The 20,500-nt window shown below is 51.1% G+C and overlaps 9 protein-coding genes across 9 annotated transcripts; 6 read left to right on the top strand and 3 right to left on the bottom strand.

Moving 5' to 3' along the window:
* Positions 1–92: 92 nt before the first annotated feature.
* On the top strand, positions 93–962 carry NCS57_00531500 (uncharacterized protein; the record flags this gene model as incomplete). The annotated part of the gene is made up of 1 exon (XM_053055244.1): positions 93–962. The coding sequence occupies exon 1, from the start codon at positions 123–125 to the stop codon at positions 960–962; it is 840 nt and encodes a 279-aa protein (XP_052914199.1). The 5' UTR covers positions 93–122.
* Positions 963–2,242: 1,280 nt separating this feature from the next.
* Positions 2,243–3,598, top strand: NCS57_00531400 (uncharacterized protein; the record flags this gene model as incomplete). The annotated part of the gene is made up of 1 exon (XM_053055243.1): positions 2,243–3,598. One exon carries the CDS (start codon positions 2,243–2,245, stop codon positions 3,596–3,598), a length of 1,356 nt encoding a protein of 451 aa, XP_052914198.1.
* Positions 3,599–4,208: 610 nt separating this feature from the next.
* On the top strand, positions 4,209–5,095 carry NCS57_00531300 (uncharacterized protein; the record flags this gene model as incomplete). The annotated part of the gene is made up of 6 exons (XM_053055242.1): positions 4,209–4,250; positions 4,318–4,371; positions 4,445–4,547; positions 4,603–4,655; positions 4,711–4,980; positions 5,033–5,095. 6 exons carry the CDS (start codon positions 4,209–4,211, stop codon positions 5,093–5,095), a joined length of 585 nt encoding a protein of 194 aa, XP_052914197.1.
* Positions 5,096–6,456: 1,361 nt separating this feature from the next.
* NCS57_00531200 (uncharacterized protein) lies at positions 6,457–7,504 on the top strand (the record flags this gene model as incomplete). The annotated part of the gene is made up of 3 exons (XM_053055241.1): positions 6,457–6,715; positions 6,786–7,015; positions 7,070–7,504. 3 exons carry the CDS (start codon positions 6,457–6,459, stop codon positions 7,502–7,504), a joined length of 924 nt encoding a protein of 307 aa, XP_052914196.1.
* A 1,193-nt stretch (positions 7,505–8,697) lies between these two features.
* Positions 8,698–10,647, top strand: NCS57_00531100 (HET domain-containing protein; the record flags this gene model as incomplete). The annotated part of the gene is made up of 3 exons (XM_053055240.1): positions 8,698–8,769; positions 8,821–9,117; positions 9,451–10,647. 3 exons carry the CDS (start codon positions 8,698–8,700, stop codon positions 10,645–10,647), a joined length of 1,566 nt encoding a protein of 521 aa, XP_052914195.1.
* A 243-nt stretch (positions 10,648–10,890) lies between these two features.
* Positions 10,891–13,694, bottom strand: NCS57_00531000 (Helo-like-N domain-containing protein; the record flags this gene model as incomplete). Its single annotated transcript, XM_053055239.1, has 5 exons — positions 10,891–11,059; positions 11,120–11,970; positions 12,026–12,238; positions 12,375–12,802; positions 12,854–13,694. 5 exons carry the CDS (start codon positions 13,692–13,694, stop codon positions 10,891–10,893), a joined length of 2,502 nt encoding a protein of 833 aa, XP_052914194.1.
* A 619-nt stretch (positions 13,695–14,313) lies between these two features.
* NCS57_00530900 (Carboxylic ester hydrolase) lies at positions 14,314–16,063 on the bottom strand (the record flags this gene model as incomplete). Its single annotated transcript, XM_053055238.1, has 3 exons — positions 14,314–15,378; positions 15,430–15,885; positions 15,932–16,063. The coding sequence occupies 3 exons, from the start codon at positions 16,061–16,063 to the stop codon at positions 14,314–14,316; spliced, it is 1,653 nt and encodes a 550-aa protein (XP_052914193.1).
* A 395-nt stretch (positions 16,064–16,458) lies between these two features.
* NCS57_00530800 (Zn(2)-C6 fungal-type domain-containing protein) lies at positions 16,459–18,148 on the top strand (the record flags this gene model as incomplete). The annotated part of the gene is made up of 4 exons (XM_053055237.1): positions 16,459–16,560; positions 16,609–17,118; positions 17,167–17,310; positions 17,357–18,148. 4 exons carry the CDS (start codon positions 16,459–16,461, stop codon positions 18,146–18,148), a joined length of 1,548 nt encoding a protein of 515 aa, XP_052914192.1.
* Positions 18,149–18,949: 801 nt separating this feature from the next.
* NCS57_00530700 (uncharacterized protein) lies at positions 18,950–19,615 on the bottom strand (the record flags this gene model as incomplete). Its single annotated transcript, XM_053055236.1, has 1 exon — positions 18,950–19,615. The coding sequence occupies one exon, from the start codon at positions 19,613–19,615 to the stop codon at positions 18,950–18,952; it is 666 nt and encodes a 221-aa protein (XP_052914191.1).
* Between the last annotated feature and the right edge of the window lie 885 nt (positions 19,616–20,500).

Raw genomic sequence — 20,500 nt, 5'->3', positions numbered from 1 at the left:
GTATTCCCATGTGAGTAGAGGGACATGAATTGTATTTATTGTAATTGAACATCACTTTCTAGTGGCGTGAAAAAAATGAACCTCAGGCGACTCGCTACTATAGGTTTACAAATCAACCTGCAATGGCTTCATCTCGAAGAGGACTACTTGTGATCGGAGCTGGCGGCATGGGCCTCGCCATTGCCCGACGTCTTGGGGCAGGGCAGCTCGTGATTCTTGCCGATTCCTCGCAGAAAGTTCTCGATTCCGCTGCATCCTCGCTCCAAGATGATGGGCACGAAGTTGAAACTCAAATCGTTGACGTGTCAAGCCACGAATCTGTCGAAAACCTCTCCAAGGTCGCTTCTGGGGCGGCTAGGCTAAACACAGTAATCAACACCGCTGGTATTTCCCCTGGAATGGGTACCGCTCGAAGGATCTTCGAGGTGAATTTGCTCGGAACGGCGAATGTCATTGATGCCTTCCTTGAGGTTATGCCTCCTGGTTCCTCGTTGACCTCCATTGCGAGCATAGCTGGCCATTTGGTCCAGAAGGCGGTTAGTCCCGAGCTAGAGAAGCATCTTGCGACATCCCCAAGAGAACAACTACTAGGTCACGATGCTGCTGATCTGGAGGGCTCACCTGAGCTGGCATACGGCATTGCCAAGTGGGGAATCATCGTTCGCATGCAGGCTGCAGTTCGACAAGGACAAAAGAAAGGAGTGAGACTCAACACAATCAGTCCGGGCGTGATTATGACAACAATGATACGAAAGGAGCTAGAATCAGAGTTGGGAGATCGGATAAAGGAGATGATTCCGGAGACCCCAATCCCCAGAGCCGGCTGCGCGGATGAGATTGCAAGTCTTGTGGCTTTCTTGTCAGGCCCAGATGCAGCCTTTATTAACGGCGCAGACTTTGTCATCGACGGTGGTGCTACTGCAGCGTCTCGGTTCAGCGATCCAATCCTTGAGTTGGTTTAGCAGAACAAGATATGCAGACGATAAGGTATCTTGAGGGGTTGTTATTGAGCGATAATGTTGGTTATGCTGGAACATGTATTATCAACATAAAGCCGGAGGCTGTACTCAGCTTAATTGACCATCTTACCATTCTAAGTACCCTTGTCGGCGTCCCCAGGAAGGGTAATTGCTACCAATTGGGCCACGCCCCAACTTATCCCATCGGCTGTCATAAACCTCCATTCCGTATGTCGCATATCCAGAGTGCGTAATCAACCAACTATTTCCAATCGCTGGAGCCGTTGGATCCTCCAACTGTTGGTCCAACTCAATTGAGATCTTGCTCCCGAGCTTGGCAACCAGCCACTTCAGAGGTCCGGTTGATTGGGTTTGGATCCAACCGGTTCCAACTTGTTCCAATGTCCGACTCTCAGTGTGAGACCGCGGTGCCGCAACTTGGACTCCACCTTCAACCTCCCAGTTTGGCACTTCGGACGCCGCAGTAGCCAATGACCACCCGCTAAGGGGCATCATTGGCAACAAGCTTTTCTCGCCTGTCCTTCAGTCTGGCGTCTGATTCGAATTGATGGAACTCGTCATTCACCTTGCACACGGTAAGGCTGAACGGCGGCACCTTGGAAGTTGAGCACATCGGCGATTTGCACACGACGCGTCGGATCGCGTGGCGGTTTCTCAGCACATCAATTGTCCCTGTAGCCTTATATTTATATTTATTATTATTACTTATGGTGTTGCGGTCGTGATAACACTAAAGGCGGTCAGAGGTGGCAGTACATGGACCCACAACTCGGGCCAATGGGAACTTTAGAAATCCGCAGGCCGAACAAAGGCGGTTTGACTCTGTTCTACCCTGTAAGTCGAACAGAGTTGGTTCGACTCAAAGTTTCTACAAGAAGTTACTCGTTAAATCCTTGCTACAAGACCGTTATGGCTACCTGGGAATAGAGTTAAGGGCCTACCACTTGTTTCGGTGGGATAAGGTTCTGGTTAATCGCGACGCCCCTGTGCCGGTGTCGCAACGCTTTCCTTCCAGCCACTCTTCACCGATTCGCCGAACCTGCTCTTGAACTGTATCCGCGAAGCGTCAAGGCCGTGCCGTTTTGCCGGCTTGGCGTGCGGCGTGAATTTGCAGAGGCGCCGAAGTCGAGACATGGCGTGCAACCGCTGACATCACGTGCAGACCTTGCTTCTTTTTAACATGGTCCACACGCTCAGCTCAAGGACCAAGAGGACCCGACCACCATCATCTCACTCACCCTAGCTTGATGTGCATTTGCAACATGCCATTAGATCTGGAAAGCTGCCCAGAATTCGTTATCGAATGCTTTGTCAATTTGCTAGGCCTGGGCGATATTTGCAATCTCCGCCTAAGCTGCAAATCTCTTGCCCTGAAATCCTCTCAGTATCATTTCAAGACCTTCTTTCGTTCCAAACACGTCGACGTCACAGCCGATGCTCTACGGATATTCGCTCAGGGTATTCAGGCCGGGGGTCTTCGATCTCTAGTCCAGGAACTATACCTCACAGGTATTGCCAACGAATCTGAAAAACGAAGGAAACCGAGAACGCCAAGCGATGGGCAAAAGGAGGAAACAAGGAGGAGACAGGAAATAAATCTACTTAGCCAAGCGTTTAACGGGCTTGCAAAATACAGCAAGAATGGAAGTCTTCCGTCGCTCACGCTGAGGGTAGCCATCGCCCGTAATGACAAGGAAACAGTTTCACCTGCCGATGCAAGACCTTTGATCCCCTTGCGGAAGAGTATGTGGCTCTGCACAATCTACACATTTGACACGGCTTTACGCGCATTGGCTGCAAGTAACTTGCGAATCGAGGGTCTCAACGTCTTCAATGAACCGGATATGCAGCGCTGCAGCCTGGCCTGTGAGCAACTCAACGTCATCGACTGGAATGATTCCGGGTTTGTCGAGTCCTTTGCAACTTTAAGGTCACTATCAATAAGCATCTCCACTCGAGTTTTCAGGTTTCACAAAGACACACACGAGGATGAGCATGACGAGGGGCAACCCCCGAGGCGGGATGCAGCCGAGGTACAAGCAGAAGCTGAAGATGAAAACAACTTTGTTGGTCTTTCAAGGCTCCTCCGGCTGTGTAGCCGACTTGAGAACCTGGAAATAGATTATCTCCGGATCCCGACGGGTTATTCGGATTTGATCGGTCGCTTCTGTTGCGAAAAAATTCTACAGCGCGTAGTCGAACTGGACAGGTTGCCCATCCTACAGCATTGCAGACTTTGCGGGATCTCTGCTAGGGAGATGGACTTACTTGACTTTGTTAAGCGGACAAGAGTCCGCGAGCTGTCCCTGGAGAGTATGATTCTACGTACAGGAACATTTCGGTCAATTCTCGATCACTGTACCAGCAAGACGGCAAATTTGACAAAGCTACACTTTGACACCTTATATGAGAGGCATGACCGCGAGAAGATGATTTTCTTTGCCGGTGGTGGAAAATCTAGGATTGGTTTTCCTTCTGCATATGCTACTGAAAGGCTGGACCGAGAAGGCGAGAGTGTTAGGCATCCCATCACGTACTATATCCCTCCTCTAGCACCAAGCGAGAATCCTTGGATACCTGAATGGAGGAGGTTCAAGCGCACGGAACACGGCGCATGATTTTGCAGGATATGTTTCACTTTTTTTTTTTTTTTTTTTTCGGTGATTGAAGTACCTTGTTATATTGCGGAACATTGAGGCTCTTTGAACATGTTATGGCTTTATTTCTTTTTGATGGATCATTCCTGTCGGTGATTTTTGAAACCATCGTCAGTCCCTTCTGCTGGGTAGACACACCAATGTATAGCGTCGTGGAAGAAGTTTTTGAGAATCCTGCGCGGTGCATATAGCTTGGTTTGAATTCAATTAGGGATTTTATAAAATGGAATGAAGGACGTTATTATGGTGTTAATTTTTAGAAGTTAGAACAGGCATGTTGGGACATTGGTGTTATTATTGTCCTGAGGCAGAGCGGAAAGCACATTGGTGGTTGACGAGGTAATTCTGTGGCTAGCAGTTATAAACATAAAATCCTAATAAATTATACATGCCCCGCAGCGGTGTTGCAACTGGCCCGCTGCGGTTTAGTGTCAGGGGTTCATTGGTGGAACGTGGCCAAACCGGGAACAGGATCGACGCTGCTTACCTGCACATATTTACACAATCCATATCCCTCACAACCCTGGCTCCTACCTTCCCTTCTGTATCGTCGTGTCCGTTGGAAAAGCCAATGGTCAACAGCGTTGTCATGCCCACAGCCGATCCCGTCATTGTAAGTGAAACTGGTGCCGGTGACCTGACGGAGGGGGTCTCGCCCAGCAGGAGTTAACATAGTCAAGAAGGGCAGAGGATTGGTCCGACCCAACACGGGCAAATCCACGGCCAAGGTTACCGTACGATCCAATAAGTCCTCATGTGGCGGAGAGACAGCTGCTAACACGCTCGTCGGAGCAGAAGAAGAAGTAGACGAAAAAGGCCCCTCCAATCGGCTTGGTGCGTGACTTCCCATGCCGGCCCTGCGTCACACGCGCCACCAAGGCCCCCGGCCATGAATGTGCCTCCCAAGACAGTATGTTAGGTTGCCCCAGGATCATACATCTGCTACGCTGACATGCACGAAATAGATACTGGTGCCGCGTGCTGGGACTGCGCAAAGAACGGTCACACCTGCAGGCTGGTAAGACATATCTGCTTGCTCAGGTATCGAGCCGCTGACAAAGCTGCATCTCTAGGTCCCGGTTGGTGCTCTTGCTGCTGTGCGCGCCTTTTGGGAGCTGAATCGGCAGCTCAAGCGTGCGAATTCCGATCCAGACGATGCCTGGCGGACTGCTGCACAGCGCGCAGCACAACAATTACGAGCTTGTGGTAGTGGTGCGGCTCTTCCTGCCGCTCCAGGATCAGCTCCCGCTTTGGCTTCGTTCGGCGAGAAAGCTGAGAAGAGCCCCGAGGAGCGAAAGACCATGGCGCTGGAGACCATCGCTGAGGCCGCTCGGCTCTGGATTGTGAGCGGGATCAAGTCGTCAGATACATTTCCACTACTAACTCGATGCTCAGCAGATCAATAAGCCGGACGAAGGGGCCGAGGAAAACGAGGAAGAGATGGAAGCGCACAATTGAGCGTTGGTGTTGCCCAGTTTGACCACCATGGTGGCGGCCGATGTCTGTAGGACGTGATAGAAATCTGCTTTGCTGGTCCGCTATAGTCCCGCTGCTTTGATTACATTTTCCGTCACGCGAAAAAAAAATCCCAGAATCTGCGCTGAGGTACACGGAGCAATGTACGGAGTACGGCGGGGTGGGTTGCCCATCTCGCTGACCCGTTTCGTCTCTCTCTTGCGGTGGTTTTCGGGGTTTTGCACCAGTGACCCCTATCTCCTGGGTGTGTGAAGCCCTCCAATGCGGTCACGACAAGGGTGTCAGGCCAATCAGAGTTCTCGTTAAAAGCGATGCCTCACTCTCGCCTATCTTTCACACAAGGTTTAGGTAGACGTATGGCAAGACCTTAACAGTCACGTTCCGCGAGATCTCCTATAAAGGGCGCGAGCTGTTAAAGGCATAACACTGGGACAGGGTACGCCTTGGAGGGCTTCACGCACTCAGGAGATAGTCTGCCGTAGGGGTCTTCTGGTCGGCATTCCCCGTCCGGACTACTCCGTAGAGCCCCCACAATTATAGGCACATCAATTGTTAGCATTAATTTCAACGCCCACAGGCCTTGGAAACACTACTATCCTGGCTAATGCGGGGAACGTAGCGCTTATTGGAAGTCAAACAAATTAGTTGCACCATGCAGCGCGGTGACGAAAGCAACCTGTACGTAGACGAGGATGCCATTAGTACTGCGGTGTTGGTGGTGTGATCAGCCGTAAGCAAATGCACCACGCCTCTGGCAAGGTTCGTGGAAGCATGGATTCCCAGATTGAACGGATCTGGGTTGTAGGCGGGCTGGTCGTGGCCGATGCCATCGTCGTCATTATTAATCAGAGCCTGCGTAAAGCGGAGTCCAGACAATCATCGGTGCACTTAATAAGAAAAGAGGTGTGATTAGATTGTTTTTAAAAGTTTTGCACTAAGGAGGTAAGAAACCAGCGGCCAGGTGCGTGTACCATGCGTTGTGCGGGCGATGCCCTGGTTGGTACGGAAGGCCGGACTTTGGGCTTTTACAGGATAGAGAGCTGAATTCATTCGATCCGGCTTGCATTTGTCATCCATCCATCCGTCCATCCATCCAACCAGTAGTCGGCTCACGTCTCCTCGGCCATTGTTGCAAGGTTCAATCATAGTGTTCAAGCTTGGTGATTGATGTGAACCAAAATGTCACACCACTCAATTCAAGCCACCATATCCGCTCCACACTAGCTTCCTCCCACCGCTTATGTGTCACTTATCTGCCGCTTACCATGTTAAATGAAGCAAGGTTGTTGTCTCTAGGGAATGCGAAAAACTCGATTCGGTAGTTGGAACGGTCCTCCAGAACCATGAATTCGGTTTCTCAGATCGCAATCGTCGGCGTGGGCCAGGTCGGCGGCGCCGCAGCCTACTCGCTCATCCTCGCCTCTCTCGCGAGCGAGTTGCTCCTCGTCGACATCGATATTGATTTGAGAGACGGCCAGGTCCGGGACCTTTCCGATGTGGCCTACAGTTGTAACAGCAGCACGCTCGTACGAGCGGCCTCACACCATGAGGCAGCCAAGGCCGACATTGTGGTCATCACGGCGGGATCCAAGCACATGATAGGTAAGCGATCAAATAGGACAAGGCTGGTTGTTTGCTGCGATTTAGCGCGGGCTCACTTCATGTTCCCTAGGCCAAACCACCGTCGACTACACATCCCGGAACATGTCAATTGTTAGGGAAGTAGTCGAGACAATGAAGCCGTTCAGATCAGACACCATCCTGCTTATCGTGTCAAACCCTGTCGACCTGCTCACATCCCTCGCCCATGAGCTCTCCGGACTTCCGACGTCTCAAGTCTTGGGCTCAGGCACCTTCCTAGACTCGGTGCGGCTCCGTGGTCTGGTGGCCGTGCGGGCTGGAGTGAGTACACGTGGATCTTGCATCCTCTTTCCAGTTGGGCTAATGGAATTCTAGGTCGCGGCTAATTCGATGGATATCTACGTGGTCGGCGTACACGGAGATCCAGTCGTAGCATGGTCAGTGGCAACAGTTGGTGGCGTCCCCATGGATAAATCGCTCCCGCCCAACGTTCTTGACCGTGTCGAGCTTGCGGATGAGTGCAAGCATCGATCGCAGAGCATAATCAGAGCTAAAGGTGCCACTCCTTTTGGGCTCGGCTCTATTATATGTAGTATGTGTTCCTCTATCCTCTTGGATAAGCGCAATGTTCGTCCCGTCAGCCATTTCCAACCGGATTTTGGTTGCTCTTTTAGCTTGCCCGCGGTCCTCGGGAGGAAGGGAGTTATGAGTACGATTCAGATGCCTCTAGACCGTGACGAGGAGGCTCATATAGCTGAGTCGGCGAAGGAACTGAGGGAAACTATTGACTGGATCCATCAGAATTATTAGGTCAAGAGTGTCGTGCAACAGAATGGGGTTTTCATGGTCTTATTGGAGAGCATTGGATGTAGTGGTCACTTCTGTCAGAATGAATCTGCAATCTTTTTTTTTCTCACCTATCAAGATTCAGATCTTGGCATTATGACTACCTTGGTCCTGCCCCACGATATATTCTAAGTTAGGGTCAAGTTACAAGCATACACAGTTCAAGGCCACTCTCCATGCAACTATCAACAGCATATTTGCCGATTTTGATCGGCGCCATTTCTGGTACGTTGGGCCGACTAGCGCCATGAAGGGCATGTCTTTTGAAAGTTAGAGAGTAGATGGACTGCATGTTGAGAGAGCTGAAGTGTAGTGGAGATAGGTGCACGAGTTTTGATCTTAGCTGGCTATCATTTGATAACTAGATTGAATTGTCCGTCGTTTCTCGCGCCGACGTTGAACAGGCTCTCGGCTATAAGTGTACTCAGCTAATCCCAGTGAGAACAAGTAGAAGTCTACAGAACAGATGCCTATTAGCCTGAAGATGGCCTGTGTCTTTTGCTGTTATGGCCGATGCCCTATTTTGGCCTCGTCATTGAAGATGATAACATATAATAAGCAATATAAAATTCCATCTAGTGATACATGAAGAATATGAAGACCATGGAGCTGAGGAGTGGTGGTGGCGCGTTAACTGGAGGGATGTTAACACAAGGCTTGCTCTTATCATATTTAGGGAGCCAAATAAGCAGACATGTAGAGTCATGGATGGGTAACTAGGAATAGAGACCTCAGCTGAGACTACCCTCTTTGGAGTGACCTTATTAAGATATTGCTCACGGGTTTGAATGTGAAGGGTGAAGGTTTGTATCATAAAGCTGGGAAGCCCCCCCCCCCCTCAAGCTTCTCAACGCACCAAGAATTCGTTTGGGCAGAGAGGTTGGCATCTCAGCCTAATATCGCCCACCAGAAGTACGTGTCACCCTTCTTGGCCGCCTTGGTCTTGACGCAGTCGGTAGCCAATCATCCGACTGGGGGATCTGGTCCAGCTCCGACCTACTGCTGCAGTGCAACTACAAGGTCCTGATTTGATGCTTGGCTTCAGCCACAAACTCGGTTCTATGCTCAGCCAATACAAGCATAAATGGCAGGGCATCCGCTCCTTGCATGCTTAGCTTCCATGGAAACATATTGGCTACTCGAGACCAGCTCTCATCATGGCAGCCCTTTCTTACGAACCACTTGATGAACTCAGACGGGAGATCCGGCTCGCAAAGCTGTTCCCCAAGGTACCATAACCTTGTACTTCTACAGATAACACATCGGCTGATCAAGACTAGGAAACTTCGCCAGAGATTTGTCTTTCTCTGAGCAAAGCTTCATTGAACGATGATTTGGAGTTCGCAGCTCTCTCATACACCTGGGGCGATGCAAACGACACATTGCTCATCACAATCGGTGGTTGTTCCTTTCAGGCTACTAGGAATCTCATCGCTGCACTACATCGCCTTCAGGAAGACCAAAAAACGGTCACACTTTGGATAGATGCCATCTGTATCCAACAGTCCAACAACGATGAAAAGTCGTGGCAGATCCAGTTGATGAAGGATATTTACGAAAAGGCCACCACTACGGTGGTATGGCTTGGTGAAGATCCCGAATCGGCTGAAGTCATGCGGGCATTCTCTCATATGTCTCAAAAGGGCATGTCATGGGACCACAAACTCTTAGACAGACCGGAGGTTGTACAATGACTCCAGAGTCCACAAGGGCCACTCGGGGGCCGTCTCGGCGGACCTGAACAGATTGCTTTGAAGAAGCTGCTGAACCTTGACTACTGGTTTCGAGTCTGGTGCCTACAGGAGTTCTTGGTCTCTCAATAAATAATGGTGGCCTGTGGAAGCTACAGGGCCCCGTTGGACGACTTCCATAGGTTTGTCTTGACCTTTCTCAAAGCGTTCTCGCGGCAGCTCTATGATGCAGCGTCAAGGCAGGATCTGTTGACGATAGCGACCAATAACCCCGTTGGATGGCCGGGAAATGTAGCGGGCTTAGGACATGGTGCTACGAGGATGTTCCAGCAGCGAGAACGTTATCGATCATCAAAGCCGGGCACGCCGGGGCAACCGTTGCTGGATCTCCTCATTCTCGCCTTCAGTCACGATGCGACTGACGCCTCACTCTGCTCGACTGACCCTCGAGATCGTGTATTCGGTCTCCTAAACCTGGCAAGCGATGCCAACGAGCTTGGAATACGTCCTAATTATGACAAGTCCTGCGAGGATGTATTCCTTGAGACATGGGCCGCTATTCTTGCTAAGGGCCAGGCGGTTCTACTTGTCTATCCGCAGTATGGATTGCCATACACAGCCTCCCCCATCGATCCTCAGTCGCATGGGTTGCTGTATCCAGAGTATGGCCGACCACGCCCAAGGCCAAAATCTCCCACTGGCACAGAGCTGCTATCATGGGTGCCAGATTGGCGCGTAACTCGGGATCCCTCGCAAGCGAATGCCAACATTGACAGGCCCTTTAGCGTGTGTAGTAGCAAGACCACTACACAATGGGTACCTTGTAGTAACATTCGAACGATAGCGCTCAGGGGTGTTGAAGTTGGCATGGTTGGTAAAGTAGGCACCACACTCGCACCGATGGGAGACTACCTTCAACAGGGCTTCAAACCCGCAAGCATCTTCTTCACCGAGATCGCGCTATTCATCCAGGAATCGTTCTCAGCTCACCCCGACAACCCTGTCTACCCTGCTGGAGAAGTCGCGGCGAGCCTGTGGCGGATTCCCATGGGAGATCAAGAGGCAATCTCGCCCACTAGTTCGCAATGGCGTAGAGCTACTATCGTGAGCGGAGAGCGATTTGTGTCAGTGTTGGAGGTTATCAAGGCCTTCGACAGCGGCATACAGTTAGGGGCCCCCACATCAGCATTGCAGGTTTCCATGACTGTGCTACAGAACATGGGCAAGTTTAACCTTTATTTGGCCCCGGTCATGATGCAAGCAGGACGGAAGCCGTTTCTCACAGCGCGTGGGTACGTTGGACTTGGTCCTGCTGCCATGGAATCCGGAGATGTCATCGTAATTCTTTACGGTGCTCACGTACCGTTCGTGCTTCGGCCAAAAGGACAAGAGTTTCAGCTACTGGGAGAGGCATAAGTTCATGGAATCATGGACGGGGGGTTCATGCAAGCTGGTAGGGAGGACAGGACATTTTGCCTTTGCTAGATGGCGCAGAGGAGGGCACTGATAACAGATAAAACAAGGCCGCCATTAAAGCGGCCGCTTAGGATAACCAAGACCTCATCAAAGTTTTTCTATTGTCAAACTGATCTCAATATAGTTGCGAGTTTTGCCAGATGTTTGCGAGGTTTAAGAAAATACGCAACCCTTTCACCTATTTTACTCTCTTTCCCAGGGATTCTCAAAGAGTTCCTCCAGTAACTGCGAGCCCTCGATAGTGGACTCGGGCTGCCTTGACGAAGCGGGTGACAAGTTGTCCCAAAGATGATCTTCCTGAGGGCTTGTAGCTCGACCATTGCGCATGCCAAGTGAGCAAACCCCATCGCCTCTAACCAATGTATTAGATCATTCACTACCATGTGATCCGTCTTGGGACGAAGGGTCATACTCGTCTCTAGGGAAGAAATATCTGCCTTCCTTCTCATCCCATCTAATCTCCCGCTGGAGTGGGCGTGTGCAATAATACTGATGTCCACGGTTGATGCTCTGGGCGCACAAGCAGCCAAGGTCAGTGGTGCAGAACCCGCATTTGCAGCAATTGGATCTGTATACCTCGACCGGGCGCTCATAGCAGACCTGGCATTTTTCACACATTTTCCCGTTTTCGTCCAAGATATACCAGATTCTCGGAATATTGTCAGTTGACGACTCTGGCCAAGGCGCGTCATTCCAATAGGGGCATCGACGTTCCCTGCCCCGCCAGAGCTGCTCAAATACTCGGCGAGTGTATATGTTGGTGTAGCGAGCCTTTCGGGGGGCAAGCCTTCTAAACTCCAAAATGTTGTACCCGCACTCATCCAGCACAGAGTCCCAAAGGTCGCCCAGATAGGCTGGGTATGTTTCAGAGCATGGTGTGCAGAAGACTCGGTTATACGCATAGTAGGAGACGGATCTCCCTTTGTTGTCAGTCGAGGAGACATCTGCGCCGCGGTTCACCAGGAACAGCAAGATCTCTCTGCGAACTTGCACGTATCCTCGGCTCTCAAGGTATCCCTGACTCTCAGAAGTCAGGAAGAACTGGCTTAAACAATTCGTGCCATCTTTCCACTTGGCATGCAAGCTGTAGCCCTGGTCAAGGAGAAAGCCCAGTCTTTGAAGATGACCCTGTCTCCAAGCAGTGTGGTGCGATTTGAACAGGTTTCTGCAACAGTCAAGGACAGGGTTGGTGCCCAAGTCCGCCTGGTCTCCGTAACGAACAAAGGGGCTAGTGTTGAACATTTCTCGTAACATAAGACCAGCCTGGATAGATTCATTTTCAGCTTGAGTGCACTAGGACTGTAGAACTTTCACTCACTATCGGATCTCCTCTACGACTGGCCTCCTGAAAAAGACTGGGGAAACCCACATCTAACTGAATGGTTGGATCCGCCCCAGCGTCCAACAAGGCATGAAATAATTCTGGGTTACGTTCTGTGCCGTGCAATGGCGTTCTGTTTAGTTTCATGGTCAACAACACATCATTATGAACTGAAGATTCCTCAAAGGCCATACCTGTGCCATGTTGACCCTTCATTCACATCCAGCCCCTGCTCGATGAGGAACTTGCACATCGGGAGGTTGAATTCCGAACGCTTTAAGAATTGCGTCAGTTTAATCCCAGACCTATCTAAATGACCCTTTTATCAAGGTAGTGTGTTACTCACATGCAATAATGACTGGCCGTATGTGTCATGATCGTGAAGGCTTGCTTTGCCCTCTGCCACTAGGGCCAACAGCTCTTGAACCGTCCCACTCGCGGCGACTCTGAACACCAATGAATCAGGAGGGAGGATGTTGTTGACTGTTATTTGTGGAAGAATGCTCGTAAAACTATCATATGTCACTTGTGCTTGGTTGACGGAAACTGTGAGCATGGTGCTTGTGGCTCTGGGCTTGAAGACAAGTTTAGCCGCAAACTCTCTTCCCTCGCTAGTCTGGTGACTCGTGGGATCTCCAGGCTGTACCGGATGTCTGCATCGCCGTTTGGTGGAAGTCAGTGTCACAACTCCTTCACCAATGTCAACCATCTTCCGTTTCCGTTCTTGGTGGATTATAGTTCCTCGTGACATGGCCTTGAGTAATCTCAGCGGAACTATGGGCCATCAGTACGTTTCAAGATTTGTATCAAAACAAGGGGAAATACCGCTCTGGTTAACTTTGATTAATGGAGCGGACAAGATCAGGCTTGTGACGAGATTCAATTCTTCTGAAACGTTGTCGCCATCGAGGTGATCGGGAGTTGCCTCTGGAGATTTCATTGCTGTTGCATCTCTTCTCACAGAGAGTAAAAGGTGCTCCAGGTCACGCACGAGCTCTTCTGCGTTTTCAGAGTCAACGATGCATGGCTTCCTCTCTACCAAACGCATGAGTCGCTCAATGCTTTCATCGAGAGTCAGGTCAGCGCAAGAATCCATCTTCTCATTCTCCAGCTCGACGACTCGTGGCGATATTGAGCCTTCCTCGGCCATCCCAACTGAAGAATTGACCTGGCGGATCACCGTCACATCATCCCTAAGTTTCTGAAGAAGACTGAGGACCTCGGCTGATTGTGTCGCCGAAAAAGAGCCTTGCTGAACTTGTATAATATTTAGCCGGATGGCGAGAAGCTGAGTATGGCCATGGACGACGTTTCGTATTTGTTCTAGGTCCTTTTCCGTCAAGAATAGCTTTAACTTGCGCCAGAGTTTTCCTCTCCGACCATCAGCCCCAGAGGTGTCCAGCCGGCGCAGCCTCTTCTCGAAGCCAACCACGTCGTCATTGCATTTCCTGGCCAGGCTGTCGAGCTCTGCTGCATCGGTTGCACTCATCGATATGTGCGACAGTCGTTCCAAGACGCTTTTCAGTTGCGAGACTTCTTCATTGAGATGCTGAATGATTTGCGGCCCGTCCTTGATGGTAGAGAGGGCACTGTGAACAGTTTTAGTAGCTGAGAAGGCGAGCCCAAGAAAGGTGACGACGCTGGCGCCCGCGCTCAAGGGGTCCATGGTGGTTGCAATCCGCCCCTTGATGCTGGCGATTCGTAGCGATAACTGAGCTTGCCTTGAAAGAACGAGAGGATGTGACTGGAATCGAGTTGGATGAAGTTGGGCTGGTTGAATCCAAGTCGAGCAACGTGGCTCAAGGTACCTACCTACTTATCAGAGTGTTGGCTCAGCCTGGTTTGTGACATGGGTTGTACTTCCCCCTAAGACCTGCAGAAAAGCCCCGCAAGGTTGAAAAAAACTCAGCCCCAGCGCCTATCGTTTGATTCCCGGGTGCCCAGTCGTTGGGTTTGTGGATGTTGACAGCGCTTCGGGGTTCGCATACTTACTCCTTAATGAAGGGAGATCTTGTAGTAGTGGTAGGAGCATTGAATATATAAGTAATATCTATTATCTAAATAGAAGGAAATTACGATGGGAATTACTATCCCAAAGTCATTCATCATCGGCTCCATAAGTCAGTCCGCCAAGGCAACCGACAAGAAGGGAAATGCGTCACTCTGGGGCTATGCAACGCCACATAGTAAAGCCTTCCCACCACATCCAGCGTTTCAACAATTACAATTACTGACGAATCATCAAACAAGAAAGAAACTAGCCAGAACTGGCGGTGAAGGTGACCTTAGAAGTACAGTGCCTTCTGCCACCATTCGCACCTCTTGTTGTGGCTAGGGTCCGGGATAATATCGAGGCCACTGTCGGTGAACTCAAGCAACTGGCCCTTTGGGCCATACACTGGCATACCAAGCTCGGCCTGAGTGTTTGGCTTACCAGTGAGGGCAAAGGATACGAGATATCGCTGCAGCATGAGAGCAAGAGGGCCTGCAGAAGCGGGAACAACTTCGCTCGGTCCGTTGAAAAAGGTGAAGAAGACGTCGAGGCCATGGAAAGAAGGTGGGACGCTAAACTTATAGCCATAGGTGGAACCGAGGCGACTGAAGGCCTTTTGTAGGTAGTGCGTGTTGCACACGAAACCAGCCTCAGCCAGGGACAGCTTGGCGCGGGTGAAGAAGTCCTTGTATGGCTGGCTTCCGTCAAAAATAGGTGGATAAAGTTTCTTGGAGATATGGTCGATGACAGACTTCTGAGCGCCCGGGAACGTGGCCTCGAGGTTGTCGACAAAGACGGTATTGTTAACGTTGTCCCGGCTGGTGAAGTACTCGGTCTCGTTGTGGTTGAACGCAGTCATGATCTTGACAGACTTATCAAAACTACCCTGGGCTAGAAGGGTACCTGGGAGACCTGGGACAAATGATCCGTCGGGGCCAGGTGCCCAGGTAAAAGTGCCTTGGGGAGAGATGGCTACCATGTCGGCGTTGGCCTTGTATAAGGCTTCGTAAGGGAGCTGGCGAGCTTCCTGGATGGTTGAGACGTTCAATCTGCCAAGGAAATCTTGGAGTAGATCATCCTGCTGCTTGTTGCCAGGGAGGAGAGGGATTCCAGGGGATTGGATGATGGCTTGCTGGAAGGGGACTCGGCCACGGAGACCACCATAGGCAGTGATCTGATGCATGATGGAACCACCTCCGGCTGACTGACCGAAGACTGTAACCCGGTCTTTGTCGCCTCCAAAGAGATGGATGTTGTCTTGTACCCATTCCAATGCCAGGCGTTGATCGAGCAGCCCGACATTGGCAGTGCCATTTGCCCTGACGTTGGGGCCAGACAAGAAACCGAATGCTCCGCCCTACGACACTTTTTAGTATAAATCTTTCAGTTTCCATTATCCGAGACATACTCGGTAGTTGAAAGTGACGAAAATGACGCCGCGGCCATCAGGGTCAACCTCCTTGCTCCGCTCAATCAACCCAGACGGATCGCCATCCAGCCCCTTTCGACCAAATGCATAGCCGCCGCCATAGATCCAAACCATGACGGGAACCTTCTTGGAGGGCTCATCGAAGACAGCGCGAGGAGCAATGACATCCAGGAAGAGGCAGTCTTCCCGCTCCAGGGGGTCTGGTGGGGGGATGAGATGTCTGCCGCATTCGCTGGGTGATTTGATCACTTGTTTTTGCAGGGCCAAGTTGCAGGCGTACCACTCGGCTAATGCTTGTGGGCATGATGAACCGATGTCACCCTTCTGGATGGCTTTGCGGTTCTTCACTGGGGGCTGGGGTGCGGTAAACCGGAGCTCGCCAGTGGGAGGTCTGGCGTATCGGATATTGGAGAAGTTGTAGTACTGGCCGGTTTCCTGGACTACTGTTAGTTGGGTATTGTGAAGGAGTTCAAGTACAAACGTTGAAAGATATGGCCTGGTGAATCTCATATCCGAGGTCGACGGTGGGAAGCGGCGTGGGGGTTGGACACGACTTTGACGGGGCGGCCGCCACACCGCTAACGAACACTAGGAGGGAAACCAAAGGCCTCATTTTGATCAAAAAAGCGGGGTATCAAGTCAGGTCAAACAGTAGAAGCTTAAGGGGTGTGAAGTGATCCAGTCGAGTCTGGCAGCCACCAAAGGGCGCTGCATCAGCCTTATATCCCCAGATCCCACAGAGGGAACCGGTCAAAAACTGCCATCATGCAGGGATCATGGTAAGTCAAGGTACCATTTGGAATTACAGGATTTGAAGAACTGCGGTCATTCCAAATTCACCGTCGAAATAGCCGAGAGATGATGCTATTCGGACAATGCCGACGGAAAAGTGGCGGCAGGGGTCCTGTCAGCCCGTCAGCAGCTGAAAACAAATACCAAAAACCCTCTCTGATTGGACAACTCGCATGGACTACTGATTGCGTGCGAAACTACATATGTACCGGCCTCATGCCACCTTTGAACAAGTGTCCAGGTAAAGATCAATGCACGATGGTCAATACGGGGAAACCAAGTAGAGCGTGCGCGACGTGCAAGAAGAGGAAGATTAAGGTGAGACAATTCGACACATCGTGAAAGAAGGCTAATGTTGAGTTACAGTGTGATTTGCTCTCTCCGGCATGTTCTCAGTGCACGAAATCTGGGTGGAAGTGCCCAGGCTTTCCCTCAGAGGCAGATGTCAACTTTCGCAACCAGACGGGGATTATGCAGAAGAAGAACAAACCCGTTACCCCTAATACCGTCTCTGTCCTTGGAGCAAGGACACGGGGCGTCTCTCCATCAACCACAGACCAAGCGACCAGCTTCTTCATCCAGCAGTACGTCCTCACTATCAACGGTGCATCCAGCTCTGCACCACTTAGGGGGAATCATGAGTATCTACCCGGTCTCTTGCGAGATGAGACGTCTTCTTTTGGAGTGCTTAGCACCATCACGGCAGCTGCAGGTCTTGCAGCTTTGTCCAACGCAGGCAACGCTCCTGCATGGCGATCCGAGGCGTTTCGGATGTACGGCAAGGCCATTCGGCAGCTACGTGATGCTCTTCAAGATCCCGTTGAACGATTATCGGATCAAACCCTAGCCGCAGTCATGCTCATGGGGATGTTCGAGGTGAGTCTGATATATTTCCTGGCAGAATTACAGCTAACTGAATCGCAGACTATTGCGTCCGCCGACGTCAGTTCCATGCAGTCCTTCAGCCAGCATACCATTGCCGCAGCACAATGCATCGAGATGCGAGGATCAGGCCAGTTCAAAAGCGAGGCCTCCCTCAAGCTCTTCATCCAGATGCGTCGCATCATCGTAAGCCACTCATCTCATGGTCCCTGCATATGCTCACCCTTTACAGGTCATGACTAGCCATCAACTGCAGGAACCCATCCCCTACGCACTGACAAAGTGGTCCAAGTGGGCAGAGCGCATGGACATCAAGGAACTGGAGCCTGCCAGCCGCTTCGCTGAGATTAATGAGATTCTTGCTAGGGCTAGGGCTGAACTCAAGTACCGAGACATCAAGGATCCTGAGACAGTGGCTGCGCGTCTACTCCCCATCGACGATATTCTGAACGAATGGGCTCAGTCACTGCCTCCCAGTTGGTCTTACATGTCTTACCGATCTATCGGCCCTGGTGGGACGCCGTCTAGTGGGTATGATCAGCAGTACGACATGTATTATGACCCATGGGTTGCTTGTGTTTGGAACAGCTACCGCAATATTCGGTTGGTCATCCACGAGTCCATCATCGCCGCCACGCTCAAGTACGGCACAGAAGATCAGAAAGCCAACCTGCAGAGATCGGGCAAAGTGCTCGTCGACATGGCAAATGGCATTTGTCACAGCGCCGCGTATCATCTCGGCCACCAACCAGACGACAGGGAAGCCGGGGGCGTCAGACAGTTCACCTACTCAGACGATGTCGCCACCCCAGGAGGATGGCTTCTCCTATGGCCTCTGTTCTTTTCCGCCATGTTGAGGACTACGCCCAAAGAGCAGAGACAGTGGGTGGCAAAGACGATTAGGCAGATGGGTCTGCAGATGGGACTTCGGTTGGCCATGTCCATGGCGACCATGCTGGAGGAGCGGGAGCTGTCATTTTCGCATAATGACACCTTCTTATTGGGGACATGGCATCCGAACTGAGCTTTGGGGGTACGGGGTGGATACTTGAGATTGTGTCATCGATAGTGAATTTCTTGATGTAGTGCTAATAGACTATTTCCCTTTCAGCAAGCGAGTCTCATGTGGCAAGGATCAATTGGCGGCTACTGGTGCGCATAGCATCGTTTCCTGACACCGGCTGTATGCACAGTGCTTTAGCATGTAGTTTTGATGATCCTTCATTTGGAATCCAGTACTCTTTGCTGGCGTGAATCGGCAGTTGTTAGCGGGCGATATCACAAGAGCGAGCAAGGATGTTGGGAATAAGTCGGGGATGACCATGGAGGAGTGATGCTGATTGGGTAGCTCGCATGGCTAACCATGGCGGGAGTACGCTAAGATAACTGTAATACAGGGCTGATTCCAAGGGAATCAATCCATTTCCTCATGAAGGTTGGGTTGCAGTTGTTAGAGCGTGGCTGGAATACGAGGGCGGGAACTGGACAAAGCCGAGGAAAGTCTTGGGTGCAAAAATAGCAGCAAGCTTCCGAGGAGATTCGTATCACACAATGCGTCTTTCGGGTTCGGAGAGTTCTTGAGGCCCAGTTGACGAAACAGGGGACGTTATCACCTTGGATCTAACATCGCCAGGCTGTTAACATTAGTTCACGGGCGAACAGAGAATGAGAGAGGCATGCAAGAGATTATTAGGCATCTATTGACACAGAGACCTCCTTCCACCATTGGCGAATCAAAATATCTGAAAAATTGCCACGCGGGCGTTACACGAATGATAATTGCCTTCCTGGAAAAGAATCCATCACCGCAGCACCTCCAAGCCCCTTACATGGCGACAGCCGCTCCGACCATTCCAGCAACAACCGCAAAGTAAACAGAGCGGGCCTTGCTGCGATCTCCTGCGTTGACCAAAACCGGCGATGGAGTCGAGATGCTTCCGGTTTCGACAGGAGTTGCAGTCGGTTCAGCAGTCGAAGTGGTAGCTGAGGCTGGACAGGGAGAATAGGAGCCGTAGGCAGCCCACTCAGGAGGTATACCCGAAGCAGTGGCAAACTTGAGCCAAGACGCCGCCTCAGGAGGTAGCCGAGTAAAAACCGCAGGGAAATCCGCCCTCTTGGCAAAACCACCCCCATTAAAATTATACTGGGGGCACTTGGAAGCGATACTCGAAAAGACGCCTTCGTTGGACGAAATCCACGAACCGAAGTCGTCGTAGACGCTCGCGAACTGAGACGTCAGGGACGGAGGGGGCTGGGCAAGACAGCCCTTGGTCTGGGGGTTGTTATCACTCCAGAAGGAGATGAAGTCGGGGGGCAGAGACGGCAGACCGGTGACGAGGGGTTCGAAGATGGTGGCACACTCTGCGCTGTCGGCTGTCTGACGAGGTTTGATGTCATGGGCGTTGACCAAGTTGCGAGGTTCGTTGGGGTGGAGGGCGCCTTGGGCAAAGGCCGAAGCAAAGAGGACAGAGGCAACTGATTGAAGACGCATTTTGGTGTTTGGCGAGCGAGTGGTAGTTTGAGTAGCGAGAGTGGCTGTTGTGTCTTGGATGTGATGCAAAGTGAAAGAATGGGATATCGAGTTTTGTCGATGAGACACATGGCCAGTTTTATACTGGCAGTTTTGCAGATGCACTGTAAGATGAACAACAGAACAGGTAGTCCGATTACAGTTACCGAACCCTAAAAACAACTTAACCTTACCAATAGCTTATTCTCAACACTGCCTCTAGGATAATTCCAAGCTTCATCTCTAACCAGGCCATCCCATTTGTCAACCCGCATCTATTGCCATGTGTCTCACATCTTGATCCGCAGGGCTGAGTCTCATCCACCTCGTTCCATTAAATCTCCGGTGGGGAAATAAAACCGGCATTAAGGTGAAAGCTGACTGGTCAGCTCGCGACGTTAACCTGTCACGGCGGGACCCACGGCATTTGAGTTATCAGGCGTCAGCAGCCACAAACTCGCGAGGATTTACAAATGTCGGAGCTGAACATCTCTGACGGGTCGTTGTCACCTTGTGCTGAATCCAAACGGACTGGCCGTTGAGGTTGACATTTCCGGGACCCTTCTCATTCGCTACACCGGATGGGCGTCCTGGTTTGCAGGTTTTAATGTGTTTCAAGGATCTTCTCACAAGGCGCAATGGAGAAGCAAATCTTGGACGTCGTCAGCAATGGAACAAAAGTGCGTTTGTGGCAGAGGCCTCGATGTATTCTTAGAAGCAGTGTAAATGGGACTCATATATTAACTCGCTGCGCTTCCTTGCACATCCTCAAACTTCACTCTTCGTCGACCTCATCATTGCACACTCACTGGCTCACTGACTCGCAGTTATTTTGCCTCTTTATTTCTCTCACTATCAAGCCTCCTG

This window comes from Fusarium keratoplasticum, chromosome 4 (assembly GCF_025433545.1).
Source record: "Fusarium keratoplasticum isolate Fu6.1 chromosome 4, whole genome shotgun sequence".
NCBI classification, from domain to species: Eukaryota; Fungi; Ascomycota; class Sordariomycetes; order Hypocreales; family Nectriaceae; genus Fusarium; species Fusarium keratoplasticum.
Note: the sequence above shows the minus strand (reverse complement) of the source record. Positions and strands in the feature narration are given on the sequence as shown.